General features: G+C 41.6%; 1 protein-coding gene across 2 annotated transcripts in view; it reads left to right on the forward strand.

Annotated features, from left to right (window-relative positions):
- The window catches only part of LOC118110684 (plexin-A1), a 263,371-nt gene that overhangs the window by 30,437 nt on the left and 217,465 nt on the right, over positions 1–15,469 (forward strand). For both annotated transcript variants that reach the window (XM_035158633.2, XM_035158634.2), the window contains exon 2: positions 6,608–8,004. In XM_035158633.2, the coding sequence (XP_035014524.2) occupies positions 6,781–8,004 (1,224 nt within the window). In that variant the 5' untranslated portion in view covers positions 6,608–6,780. The remainder of the gene's footprint in view (positions 1–6,607; positions 8,005–15,469) is intronic.

Genomic DNA, 15,469 nt, shown 5'->3' on the forward strand with positions numbered 1-15,469 from the left:
CTGAATGTACGTGCATGGACGTGTGTTCCGACATTATGTAAGCATCTGTTTCTCTCTGTGTGTGTTGGTGTATTTGAATATTTTTCTGAATGGAGTGGAGTCATTGTATCTTCTCATCCTGCTAATCCCTTTTGTTGAAAAAGTGTGTGTGTGTGTGTGTGTGTGTGTGTGTGTGTGTGTGTGTGTGTGTGTGTGTGAGTGTGTGTGCAGTCAGTGCGATGTTCAAACCGAGTTCTCCACTGATGTTTGTGTGGATGCAGCTGTCTGTGGGGTCAGTGTGTCAGTTGTGGAATGCGACTGTAAATGAACCACTGTGTCCCCACTGCATGCAGTACAGCAGCCCACATGTGCACACACACATACTTACACACACACACACATACACACACGTACACACACACAGTCCAGTGCACATTCTCTGTATTCATTCAGCCTCACACAACACGTACTCCATTGGATTCACACACCAGCAAAGGCACAGCTCCAATTAATGCAGATGACATGGCATATTGTCATCAGTGTCATCCAATTATATGTGCGTAACAGATAGAAAAGGACATAATGCAATTAAAAGACATCACCCTGTGTCAGTTGAGTCAAGAGAACCTGGTGTGGGCATGAGTCCCCACAAAAATACAAGAAATTAAAGCCAGTGCTTTTGTAGTGAGTTGTCTGCCACGGCAGTCTCTTCATAATTAACTAAATCAGTTCAGCGACATCATTATACCCAAGCTTTGCAGTTGTGGATCAGCTTTGACTTGACAACTGTCGTCTTTCAAAATCTGACACAGTGGGACTCCTAAGACGAAACTGATGCAGCTTTTGGGGGTCGTACACAGAAAGTAAATGTGGCTGTTAGTAGATTAGCTGTGGTGCTACAACTTGAGCCTCATTGTTTTTTGACGCTGAGTGAGAGACATCTGTCACTTGATAACTTTGCACTGGATACTGGACAAAATGTGAATATCCTCATAGCTTCTGTTGCAGCTATAAACTGCTGACCATGATGATAACTGAGCCCAAACAGCCACTGAAAGACAACAAGTAACTATCCAGATACAACAGTGACATGCAGCTGTCCCTTTCACCACAGGTAATATCATAGCTCTCCCTCTGTGTCGCCCTTTCAGCGCTCCCTGCACCAATGGGGAAGCAGGCCTCATGAAGATTTAACTAAATAGTTTAAGAAAGCAGGTTTGATGTAATGATCTTCTCAAGCAATACAATTTTTATAGAAAGTTAAATGCATACATATAGATTGCCTTGTTAAACAGGAAATTTGTATTCATTTTTTTTTTTTTTTACAAATGTCCTTATAGATATTTAATCAGGTTCCCCTTCCTCCTCCCTCCTCTTCGTCTTGTCTTATTTCTGTCTGTCTCTTAAAAGTCAGCAGAGGGGGAGTGTGAGTAGACTACAGTCTGCACTATTAACACATGTCAATATCACGCCTCGTGGAAAATGGATTCCAAATAGAAGTTTCCTCACGTTCATGTGTGTGTCTGCCTGCTGCCGCCGTTCTCATATCTCCTCCACTGTCCTGATCTGACCTGCCGTGTACCGTTAACTCTGCTGCCACCTGTTGCAACAAGCCCAGAGTCAAAAAGTGCAAGCAAATCTTTTAGTGTGTGGAATAGTGTGTTGAGTTGAGCCATATTCAGACCTGCAGCAGAACTTTGGAAATAGACTTTCAATTGTTGCCACAGCCATTAGCACTTCAATCTTTACAGGTGTTCGGATAAACCAAAAAAAGAGACAAAAAAAGACCCTCGATTTTCTCGCTTCTTTAGAAAGATTAGAAATCAAGACAGTAATACAGCATCTGTCTTTTCTCATGATCACAAATCTTTTGTTTGTTTGTTTATCCCTGGAGACACAGAGATTCTGCTGTCTCTGCTGCTTTCTGTTGTCAATGCTCCTTAGTACTAATTTACCCTGTGTTTTGTTTCACAAAAGACTATTTGAATCACTAACACTTACAACCAACACTGTCAAATTACAAAAAATAAACAACTCAATAATATAAAGATAAATGAGTAAATGCCTAAATAAATATTGAAACACATAAATAAAAAATAAAATGCATATAGTTTGGTAATGAAATGTGTATTTCTACACACAGTGTGACAGCTTCTCATTGGGGACTGTGTCCTGAGACACCAGCTCTAGGCTCTGTTTTTTAAATGGTTTCTCCATGTTTAAACCTGTGGATTAGTTGTGAACCGAATGCACAGGTTTGAAATGTCACATGGAAAACTGGTTTGAAGTCAAAATATGTTTTTTCTTTTACTCTTAGCAGGAGCTATAAAACCAGAATGACTGCTGGTGAATGTACAGGATATAAAATGCAAACATCTCGGTTCACTAGCTTTTATCTACTGGGACGTGAATGCACACGAAAGGACCAAGTGGTTCACATCCAGCTCATGTCCTCGACATTCTCTCTCCTTACTGCACTTTATACAGAGAAAAAGTGTGTTTAAAAAGGAAAGGGTATTATTGTAAATGTTTATACTTTGACTGTGGTTTGTACAGTTGGACTACAGTTTAATATATGTTTTGTGTACTTACAGTTTATGTATCGGCCGATGTTTGGACGTGTGTCTGCGTGTGTTTGAATTGTAAATGAGAGGGAATAGCTGCTGGATGCTGACACACACACGCACAAACACACACACACACACATACAGAGTGAGGCCAGCAGGCATGGATGTGATCTACATGTGAAAGAAGCGGTGTGTATAAATGTGAGAGTTTGGCAGAGGTCTGTGGCTTTGTGTGCAGTCAATGTGCCAAGAGCAATAAATTAGATTGGTACAGAACCTTAACGCCCCTACAGCTTTATGTGATGTGGCAGGTGGGCTTCAGGATGGCCCTGACTCTCTCTCTATACACACACACACACACACACACACACACACACACACACACACACACACACACACACACACACACACACATATACACAAACACTCAGAGAAATGAAGGTCTGGATAATTTAAGGTCCCCTTGGATCAGATAATATGCAGATGACATGATATATGAAGTAATAACATTTTGTCATATTTTAATGTCACATATTTTTGATGAGTAAAGAGTAACTCAGACTGGACAGATAATATTTGAAGATTGCTTTAATGTTAAATAAAATCTTAAGAGTGTAATTATCATGCATAGTGTAAAAATACAGTAATATACACAAAGCCCAATAAACAGTGAAAAATGTAAATTTAAACATGACAAATCTGGGTAGAGCACACACAAAACTGAATCTGTTTGAGACTCTTTTAGGACTGTATGCATGACAACAGGAAGAAGAACTTTTTACCCAATTAGAATATCCTCAGTTTCTTTAGCATGTATTTGTGCCAACAGTCACTTTTCTAAACCAATGTCTTTATCCATAACTCAACCTCTCTCTCTCCGTATGATCTAATTCAGGCATTAAATAAAGACTATTAAATCAATAAGTCCTTTTTCAGTTCAAAGACATCCGCTTCCTTCCTCTCTTCTCTTTGTGCCACTGTCCACATGTGCTGCTCAGTTTTCACTTATTTATAGAATTTATAAAATACATCAGACAAAGTTAGATAAAAAAAATGCAGCAGAAATAGTCCCTCTTAGCATGTCAGTTAGTACGGCATGTTCCATTTCTTCCACTCTTGTCAGGCTTCTATGTTGCTGCTTGTGTAGATCTGGTGAGCAAGTACATGGGTGGAGAATGAGTGTGTTTGTGTGTGTGTGCGTGAGGGGGGTCAGGTCTGTTTTGTGTCTATTGTGTCTATGAGTGTGTGGAGACGTGGTGAACTCAGTAGGATATGAGAAAGTGTGTAAAAAACGCTTTTGACCACTGTACGCGTATGTTCACATTGTGTGTGCGGCTGTGTGAGTCCAAGATGCTAACAGTGGCTGTATTGTCCTGATGGGACGGGCAATAGCATCGTCATCTGAGCCACTAATCATGGCTGGGCTGGAGATGAAAGACGCTATTGACAAGAAGTGAAGTGTTGGAGAGAGAGTGGGGGGTGGGTGGGTGGGTGGGGGGGTTGCGTTGAAAGAGAAGAACGAGAGACGGCAGTAGTAACAGCAAGTTTACACAGTGCTGTATGTGAAATCATGGCTGGAGTAAAACGGTTCCAACAGCCTTTAAAACATTATTTTGTGTTAGAAGTCATCACAGACTAATATGTCTAATAACCATTGAGGGTGACATCAGTAAACATATTAATGGACCACAATGAGGTTTAGTAAAAACTGGATAACAGTAGATTGAGGATGTGAAGCCAAACACTGATCAAGGAAAAATACTAACATACTAAAAATACTATATCCAGATAGTCGCCTGTAATAAGGATCCTGTTGTCAATTAGTTTGAGTCTTTGGTTTATCGACACAAGAAATCGTTCAAAAAGAACCAAATATTATCTTGTGTCCGTACCAGCATGCATTACAGTGCACATTGCTAACATTCAGGGGAAATGAATGGAGAGAGAGTACTTTGTTGCTTGGCTGATTGCATTTGGTATAGTCTTCCATATCCAGACCTATCTCCACAGTGCTGGGTCAGCGCTGCTGAATGGTCAGGCTGCAGCCATTAATCGCTCTGTTAAAGTGGGAAAAATACAATTACCATCGTCTTGGGTGGTGCTAACTTTTTGGATGCTGCAACGGTGCCCCTACAGTGTCAGGTGGAAGAATCATTTTGGTGGATCATTACCACATGGAGAGGCGAGAACTGTCCTTAAAATGGCTAATTCCCTGCAAAGAAAAAAATGCCAGAAATACAGTCAAAGATAAATGTTGACAGTGTGATTCTGTGTTGCCAGATGTATGATAATTATCGTATTTGTACGATGAATTTGCCCGCTGTACGATGTGCACTTCTCCGATGTGTCACTTAGACATGGTCACATGACATGGCCGTTTTGAATCACATTTAAGAGCAGAGTCTCTAGACAACTGCGCTTTGGAATCTCGACACAGCTTGGAAACGTCGGTATTAAGTGTCCCATCATTAATTTTCCTCAAAATACCATAATTTTAAGCTTCTAACGATACTTAAACATTTCCCATCCGGCAAAGCTGGTATGATTGCAAAATTGTAATCTTTGCAAAACTTTTCATTTTCAGTATGTAGGTTGCTAGCTCGTAGGTTGTTGTTCATTTCAGTAGCTAAAGGCATTTTCTTCTTTTCATTTTTTACATCGTGTGTCACTTGTCAGTCAGTTGGAGATACTTGTCAGTAAGAGTGAATCTAACTCTACTTTTGACAGTAGACATTGAAGATTATGGATAAACATACTTCAAATGCTTTTTAAAAGTTTCTCTTCCACGAGTAAAACTTGAGCTAACATCCATCATCTTCATCACACAAAGAAGAAAGTAATAGCAACAATGGTGCTGATGATTTATCAATCCTCAAGCAGCACCTCTTCACTAAGCCCTGTGGCCTCAGTTAATGCCCCACCCTGCTGTTTATTTCTATCTTGTTTTGTACTATTACTTTTTCTTTTCTCTTCTGTTTTGTATTCACAGACATATGTAAAGCGTCCTTAGGTCCCGTGAAATACCCTATATAAATGCAAGCCATTATTATTATTATTATTATTATGATTTAGTGTTTGGAGCAATGTTGCTTTTTTTGCACTACAACTTTCAAGACTTTACCTGTTCCCTAGTGCATTCTGGGATAGACCCAAGCCTTTTGTGATGATGAACTGGATAAGCAGATATAGACACAAGTGGTGGGTGGATGAATGGAATGAAAAATTCAAAGATAGTCAGTCCTCCCTCTCTTTGTCCCTCACTCTTTTTATCAGTTTTCACTCATGGCAATCTTTCCCCATCTCCACTGACTTTATATTGAACAGGTATGAAGCCAAATAGCTTTCATTTCTCTCCCTCTCACTTTTTCTCTTGTTTTATGGAGTTGAACCAGTTGTCTCCCTCTCTCCTCTTTCTTTTTTTTTTTTATCAGGGTGTCTGTATTTCTCTGCTCTGCTGCCCTGTAGTAAATATACTGTAGAGTTCTCCCTGCAGCCCTGCTGGTAATTTATGGATGTTTACCTGCTATCACCATGCTGCACATCAGTGGCTCACCCTGTGCTTGTTTTCATATTTGGGTAATGTGTAGAATGGGTCTACTCTTCCATTTGTGTGTTTTATGCGCACACTGTTTAGGAGTGCATCCTCAACCTTTTCCTGCTTTCACACACCTGTGTCACAGGTTGTGTTTTTGTGTGTATTCAAGGTGCTTATGTACTTCTGTGTGTGTATTTCCACTTTGTCTCCTGTATCTTTTAAGGCTTCCAGACAATCGATACGCAGAGGAGCAATATTTGGCCCTGTCTTCTTTTAAAAGATGCACTCCGCAGAGTAGTGCGAGCCAAGTCGAGAAGTCAATAAAACAAAGCCGATAGTGCCCTCATTTGTTTTTTGGACCTCAGCACTGAGGGCCTCTGAGTCTGTGGGCGAATATTAAGTTCCCTGTCACTTCCATGCAAACAAATGAATCCCGTTTGTCAGATCTCTGGAAGTGCAAAACACAACTCCATGAATATATTGACATCTGTGTTTGCTAACATTTTTCTGTGTTTCTCTTTCTCAGGGCTAAAAGCAGTCAAGGCTGAAGATCAGGGGATGAGGTTATAAAACTACAGCGGAGAAAGGAGGAAAAAAAGGAAGAGGAAGTCGGCTGCTTGGAAACTCTTCTTTTGTATCATCGTACCCTGCAGTCCTATAAGGCACTGACTGACCCTGACGTGGATTACACAGTCAGAAATGCACCAACACCCACACGTTCACACCTCCCCTCCCCTCACTGCCATGTCCTCCCACCTGAACCCACCCCGCCTCTTCCTCCCAATCTTCTCTCTGCTCCTCTCCCTTTCCATGCCCTCCACCTCCACTCTCTCGTCCTCCTCCTCCCCTCTCCTCTCCTTCTCCCCACCTGAAGGAGGTCTCACACATTTGGTGGTGCACAACAAAACCGGCGAGGTCTACCTGGGCGCTGTCAACTGGATCTACAAGCTGTCCAGCAACCTCACCAAGTTACGGAACCATGTTACGGGCCCTGTGACAGACAACCCTCGCTGTTACCCTCCACCTGGTGTGCAGTCCTGTCCCCATGAGCTGGTGCAAACCTCTAATGTCAATAAACTCCTGCTACTTGATGCTGCCCATAACCGCTTAATTGCCTGTGGGAGTACTTCCCAGGGAATATGCCAATTCCTGCGTCTGGATGACTTATTTAAGCTCGGTGAGCCTCACCACCGTAAAGAGCATTATCTATCCAGTGTTGCTGAAGCAAGCACCATGTCAGGTGTCGTGATCTCGCCGAATATCTTTGGTGAGGGTGGAAAACTATTCGTCGGCACACCCATCGACGGGAAATCTGAGTACTTCCCAACCCTGTCCAGCCGCAAGTTAATGTCCAATGAGGAGAATGCAGACATGTTCAGCTTCGTCTACCAGGATGAGTTTGTTTCCTCGCAGCTCAAGATTCCCTCAGACACGCTCTCCAAGTTCCCAGCATTTGACATCTACTACATCTACGGCTTCAACAGTGAGCAGTTTGTGTATTACCTCACCTTACAGCTTGACACCCAGCTCACCTCGCCGGATGCAAGCAGCGAACAGTTCTTCACCTCTAAAATTGTTCGCCTGTGTGTTGACGATCCTAAGTTCTACTCCTATGTTGAGTTCCCCATCGGCTGCACCAAGGACGGAGTGGAATACCGCTTGGTTCAGGATGCTTATTTAGCCCGACCAGGGGCACGCTTGGCACGTTCGCTTGGTATTGAAGAACACGAAGAGGTTCTATTTACTGTATTTGCCCAGGGTCAGAAGAACAGAGCCAAACCACCCAAGGAGACCGCTTTGTGTCTGTTCACGATGAAACGGATAAAGGAGAAGATTAAAGAGAGGATTCAGTCGTGCTACAGAGGAGAAGGGAAACTCTCCCTGCCCTGGCTTCTAAACAAAGAGCTGGCCTGCATCAACTCGGTGAGTGTTTAAGATTGTAGCTTCCAAAAGTTATTTTTGATTCAGATTTTATCATCATAAGCTTTGCTAAAGGGAATGGTGGTGCAGGGGTTAGCACTATTTTCCAATACCTAGAAGGACCTGGATTTGAATCTGTCAGCCTCTCTGAGTAGATTTTGCATGTTCTCTGTATGAGTCTATGGGTTTCTTCCGGGTGGTCTTGCTTCTTCCCACAGCTCATAGACATCGAGGGTAGGTTGGACACTAAATAGCCTGTAGGTGCGAGTGTTATTGGTTGGTTCTCTCGATATGTTAGCCCTGTGATAGATTAGCAACCTGTCCGAGGTCTGGAATTGGCTCCTGCTCCCTCAGGACCTTCAAAAGAATGAATTGACCATAACAATTATTGTTGGAGGTTTTAGTTTGTGGTCGGGTGTGCATGGTATTGTTTAATTAATTAATTAATTAATTTGTTGAAACAGAATAGACCATTTCACAGCATTCAAGCGCAGTGTCTAGCTCCTGAAATGAGAAGTGTTAGTTTCAGTGGGTTTGTGTGGCTTCAGCTCAACAGTGGTTGGACCGCCTGCCTTTACCTTGCACCTTGCCAAAAGCATTCTCGTGGTCATGGGTTTAGGGTGTGTTAAAACCAAGTAAGCCTGGAAAGCATTCACTGTATTTATCCAGTTTGCCTGTGTAGGTGAAAATGAAGACAACTCTAACCCAGCTAGCAATTTCTTAGTAGTGAGAACGGAATCAAAGCCAGACTGTAAGAGAAAAACAATCCAAAAAACCCTAAAAGGGCAGTGTTTGGGGCGAGTTCCAACATTAGCCTAATGTGAAATATCCAGTAACTGAATACATTTTAGCTGCATACTGACACTGCAAAGCCCAGAATCTCCACCCTGGCAGGATGGCAAATCATCAAAAGCTGCTAGTGCATCCATTTGACTTTCCCTGGTTAACCTATTAGTGGAAAGTATGAATCACATTAAATCTTACATGCAGCAAAGTAATATTTTCCACTGTGGTTTAGGCCAAAGCAACTGAAGTGTAGGTGGGATTGCACACGTAGAGCCACATAAATGCTGTTTCAGTGGCTTTTCCAATCCAGCACTATAGCGACTAGGAAGAATGTGGGTAGTAACTGCAAAACATTTGACATGAGATTCTTAAGACCTTCAAGTCACATTCACCCATTCACACACATTCATAAAGCCATTCTTTATGCAGCACCTTTTCTATCATACATCATTTGCCAAGGGCAATTTGGGGTTCAATGTCTCGCCCAAGGACACATTGGTACCGGAGGATCAAATCCCCGGCCTAGTGGACGACCTGCTCTACCTATGAGCCACCGAAGAACAGTCTCTGGTGTTTTCTCGACCCATCTTTAATGTTTTTAGCTCTTAAATGCTTCATAAAGAGTATTGGAAGTCAGCATTGTATAGCATACTTGTGATTTGAAATCATCACTGCCATTCTTAACACCATTTGATATTGTTAAAATATCTTCACTGATAAAATGGGTGTATAGACAGCTGTCTCTCTGAGCTTCTGTCTGCTTTTGTAGGAATAATATCTTAGGAAGCTAAAGGAACTAAATGAACAGGTTGTGGAAAGATCGTCTGCCTCATAGATGAGCTGGCCTAAGGGTGCCTGAGACATTAAGTGTGTGCATGTGTTTGTTTCACCTGCTCCCTTCACACACATTACACACACATACACACACACACACACACACACACACACACACACACACACACACACACACACACACTCCACAGCCCTGTATCCTCATGAATAATTCACCTTGTCTCACCTTCTGTTATTCAGTCGGTGCTCCATAACAACCTGCCATAAATCTCTGGACTACTCTCCACCTCTCTCTCTCTCTCTCTCTCTCTCTCTATGTCTCTCTGCTATCCCATCTTCTTTTGTCTTCCATGTCTTTCACTCTAACCCCATCATTTACATAAAGAGTTTTCACTTTGCTAACCCTGTTGTCCCTCCGCTCGTTCTTTTAGCTTAATATCTCTTGCTCTGCCAATCGCTCGTCTCCCCCACTCCTCTTCTGACCTTTTTGTCTCCAATTTTCAACCTTTAACCTCCTTAATTTACCCACTCTTGCTTTTTTCGCTCCACTTGTCTGCCTCTCTCAAGCATTAGCTCTTTCGCCATCCCTCTCTGCCCTCTCCTTGACTTTCCACTGAGTGATGAGGTTTAAAGTGACTTAGAGAGTAAAGCCAGTGCCCGGATGTGATCTGGAAATGCAATGTGAAGGGAACAGGCGATGCAATCATAAAGGCAGGAGAGTTATTGGGAATAAGTTGTGATGCATGACCACAACATTTATCGACACATGCAGGGTCCCCAGAGGATGAATCCTCTAATAACTCAAAATGGATTGGATGGATTGAAACATAATGTTGTACTTATTTTGCTAATTTCACCATGAAATTGAAATTCAGTGAAATGTCTTGACACATTTTGGTGGATTGTGATGAAATGAGGTGCACATTCATGTTCCCCTTGGGATAGATTATACTCTCTTTGGTGATCCTTTAAATTTCACTCTAGTATTTCCATCAACTGTACTTTGTGTTTAGAGTTAATGGGTAAATAGTAGCGTGGTAATTACTCTAAAGGTGTTTACAAGGTAAACATTATAACTGCTAATCATTAGCATTTACTCGCATTAGTTCAGCTACTGGGAAACCAACTAATTAAATTGAGAGGGTAGTTAAAGCTACTGCTAACTTGATTTGTAATATTACAAGCGATGGCTGGACTGGAATAATGTATACAGAACGTTGAAGAAACTTGATGGTTCTACTGTTTCACTGACTTTCCTCCATGTCGTCTCCTTTTTGCTGTCTCTATAAAATGTAGAAAATGTATCGCACAACTGCAGGTGCCCACAGATGGAAAAAATAGATTTGTCCTCATTTCTAATTCTTGGTGACGTCAGGAGACTCAACACTGATTGTCTTTCTGGACACAGCATCCTGCTCATTTTGAAACATTTAGCAGTTCAACTTCCAGCAAGCAAAAGCAACAACTTTTTGTCCCTCTAACCTGCTCTGAATTTCAGTCAATAGATTAGTCTTAATACAAAACCTCTCCCCTGAACGACTGTGTTTTTGAGCCCTGATTTAATCATGGTGGGAAATGGACCAGTCTTTGTCAGATTGTCCATTTGCTCATTATCTGTAATGTGTCAGAAACTGCTGATCCAGTTGGGACAAAGTTTTGGCGAGTTATTTTTGTGCTTTGACAGGGTGGTAGCTGTAGAAATGTAGCTGTGGCTGTTCTTTTAAGGGATCATCATCTCATGTTGAGGTAAATGTAAGAAATGTGATGCAGTCAGTGGAAAAAGTTACACACTTCTCTTGCTACACAGCAAATTTCCACTGTCTGTGTTCAGCAGGAAAACAATATGCCTTTTTAAACAAATGAGGCACACTCAGCATGTCATTGCTATAGTTGCAAATTCGATCTTCACTTTAAAAGTGTCACAGCTCGTGCAAGACAGTAACAACATTACCTCTCGGTCACAAGCCAACCGGTGCTGTGCGAGCTCCATGTGGCCTTGTAGTCTAAAGTGTACTGTATAGGCATGTGATTATGCTAATGAGCGTACAGTTACATGATTGTCCTTTATGACCATCTGCCGTTCGGCCTACGATCGATCAAGGTCGTGTCAGCGGCGCTCGCTCTGGGACGCCGCTGTGATGAATTTATCATCCCCCTCGTACAGACATGTTCAATGTTTCCTGACGAGAGCGGTGACAGCTTGTTGCCTCTGCGCTCGTGTCATGTGGAACCTTTCATAGCGGCTCATTTCAGGAGACAAGGTCGGGTCAGTCAGTCAACACTCAGACACTCCTCCCTACCTGGAAACTATCAAACTTCATCACGCCGCACAGCCCTTGGGAAGATCATTTTACAAAAAGTGCTCCAGAGCTCTGTGAAATTTTTACTATTGTAAGAAATATAAATCTTTCGTTACAAATTATGATACAGCTCCCGCCTTCATGTGGCGATAAATTGCAATTGACTACCTCAGGATTATAGCTACTAAAAGGAAGAACTTTATGATCACAACTCCACACCTGTATAAATGAACGTGAAATCAGTCCAACTCAGATTATCTTGTTATTGCTTAAGTAGTAAAAGTCATCTAGAGACATTAATTTGTATGTTTCAGTCCTTGAGCGTCTCTACAATGTCATCCATGCTTTGAGTTCATTATTGACACTCCGGTGGATTGTGTGAAGGACAAATGGAATAATACAAGATGGACAGAAAGATGGACAAAGTCTGGTGTAGACCATAGCTGGAAATAAAGAGTGAGAATTCAACAACAGCTGGCGGTTAATCCAGGTAAATGTAGCTGGGTTTGCAGCCAACGTCAAAATGAAATCAGGTTTCCATTTCCATTGCCAACATTTGGACATTTCTACACACTTCCTCTAATCAAGTAATTAAAAACTGCCAGCAAACATCTCTCCTCACATTTCTCCATACTGTCTGAGGGCAGCAGGTCGGTTTGAGGAACGTGTTGGACAGATTCCTGTACAGCACCTGATACTCTGGCTCACTGAATCTGACACAGGATTTTCTTTTTCAAAAAGAAGCATTGTGCTCAACCAAAGACAAAAAGAAAGCTGTAGGTAAAGGCATTGTTAAAGTCACAGTGTTAAAGGTGGATCAAATCTCGGTCGCTATCGGATGTAGGATGTAGGGTTTGATGTCAGATTTTGTGATGACTATGGTGATTTTTAGTGCAACATACCTATTATGTAAATATTTAAAGATGCTCCTTTTTTGTCAAAACACTTCCAGAGGTTTTCTACCAACAAACGTCTTTGTGGTCAGTCAATCTTGGGCTCACATGTTTTTTTCATGGCCATATAACCTTTATTTAAAATTGCATTTCTGACATCTTTCACCAGCCAGTGGATTCTATGTCATTTCATGTCTTATTCAGATTGGTTTGGATGAATACATTATCCAACCAATCCTAGAAGCAGACGCATTGTGGAAAATATCTCACGTTATTTACACTTGAGGACAGAGGTTTGATGTCCAAATATATTGTAGATTTTGCAAATCAACAACACAGTTCATATAAGACTTAATGTCGAATTGTAGATGCTGAACTTGGATACATTCTGATGAAGCTTGTTTGCATTTGCTTGCAGTGTCTTTCTCAGAAACGATGTATGATAACAGAAGAGCTTAGCTAGACATTTTCTAAAAGTACAAAAAAGGAGCTTGTAAATCCACATCCACACCACGATGGGTGTGGCTCACACTGCAGGTCTCTCCCTATGCATCTTTATGTCCACTCATTATAGAGAAGTGGCCGGCGTTGGTCTTGTGAGAGTTAAAACTGAGCGGTGGGTGACCTTCGCTGGCTGTGGGCTGCCATCCAGCTCTACAGCTCTGTAAGCAGGCCGACCCAGCAGCGCTACGGCTTCAGCATGACTAATGAGACTGATTCAGGCAGAGACAGAGAGAGAGAGAGAGAGAGAGGGAGAGATACTATCCTCTGTGTATATACATGTGCGAGTTTAGGACTCACCTTATCTCCTTTTTTCTGCGTCTCTCCTCTCATTGGATGCTCCTTTGTGTGTGTGTGTGTGTGTGTGTGTGTGTGTGTGTGTGTGTGTGTGTGTGTGTGCGTGTGCGTGCCCACCTCTTATCCTGGCCTGTGAAGGAGAGGGACAAAACAATAGTGGAGGCAAACATAGGAAAATAGGCTGATAATAAGAAATGTGTGTATGTGTGTGTCTGTGTGGGCACGTGAGTCTGCATTGTCTACAAAAACACCAGGTGGATGTCGGAAGGAAAACTGCTTGCAATAACATATTGCAAGCAGTCTATTGTTGTTGTCTCCTCTCTGTCCCTACCTCTCTCTGCCCCTTTCACTGTCTTTTCTCTCCTTCTCTTGCTCTCTCTCTCTCTCCCTTTTTTTCTCAGAGCATAATAGTGCTTATTAATATTTATCAGTGTTGATCACTGCTGGCCAGGATTATAGTCTATTTCTGTGGCATTTTGTATTCTTTCTTCCAGGCGGGTGGTGACTGTTGTGTGTGTGCGTGTGTTTGTGTGTGCGCGAGCTTGTGTGTGTGTGTGTGTGTGTGTGTGTGTGTGTGTGTGTGTGTGTGTGTGTGTGAGTGTGTGTGCGCGCTTCCCTTTTCTTCATTCACGCTCTTTCTTTCTATTGTATCTTTCGTCTCATTACCGTTAGACTATGCCTCAGTGGATGGATCACCCACATTGCATCATGCCTTGGACCTGCTGGGTTGTTCTAATGGCTGCACTTACATTATGCTCAGTGATATTTCCATAATATGTGATAAAGAAACGTTATCTGTTAATGAGTGATGCCTGTTAATGTCCGTATGTAGCATGCAATGAAAATGGTTTATCCTGGCTCCTAAAAAAACATGTTTAAGTGGTATTGATGGGATATTCCTGTATTATTCAGAAAATTGCTTTTCACATTTGTGGGTATTTAAGTGACAAGGTGGCAGAAGCTACTTTAGGCATTCAGGATACCAATTATAGACATTTTCAAGTATTTGACTTGCAGTTTGAACATTTCTAGTTGGCTGGGATAAGAGATTAAACTGTAAGGATTTTATACATTAGCGCAAAAGATAAGCAACCACTGTGCGCAAGTAAATAATTGATTTTAAATTATGGGACCGTACAATTATGAAATAAATATACTGTGATTGCTAAAGAGCGTTGTATTAATAAGTCCACAACTTCACTGTGTTCACAACTTCAGTGAAGGAACGTGCATTAATGTGACTTATCTTTGGAGAGCTACGACTCTCTAAGCGTTTCAGACAGAGTCACTGAATTAGGTTTAAGAAGTGCCTCTGTCAGATCACCATCAAGCAAACAATAACCAAACTGACACAACTCACCAATGGATAAAACATTGATAAAGTCCAGTTGATCCAGTCCAGTAAAGTATCACATTGTGCAAGACACTCACCACCATTGAGTAGTTTCAAATTTCCTAGCAGACATGGTATTCTCATTCGTAACGTTCTTTTTGATGTTGATGTTTTGACCTTGTAAAAGGCAGCAAATATGTGTCTTCGGACGTCCTATGAATGTCCAAATTCACTGTGGTTTTAGCTCTAGTTTGGTCTCCATCAGTTGCTGACAAATATCTGGTTCTTTTGCCAATTTATTTTCAACTAACTTCAACAGCATTGTCTGCTGCCTATTGTACCTAAAATAACAATATGATGAGCGTGTTGATATCCAACCTATATACTAAAAATGTCACTGTAACACCAACACATGAGTGGAAATAATCCTCTATAGACGTGTTTGAATACAATTTTAACTAATGTACGTTTTAGTCGAAGCAATTTGCAAATAAATACAGAAATTGTAATGTTTATGAAGAAACTCTCTTAAATAAAGTCCTTTTCTTAGGCGTTGACATTATTTA

Source organism: Hippoglossus stenolepis, chromosome 6 (genome assembly GCF_022539355.2).
Source record: "Hippoglossus stenolepis isolate QCI-W04-F060 chromosome 6, HSTE1.2, whole genome shotgun sequence".
Classification (NCBI taxonomy): Eukaryota; Metazoa; Chordata; class Actinopteri; order Pleuronectiformes; family Pleuronectidae; genus Hippoglossus; species Hippoglossus stenolepis.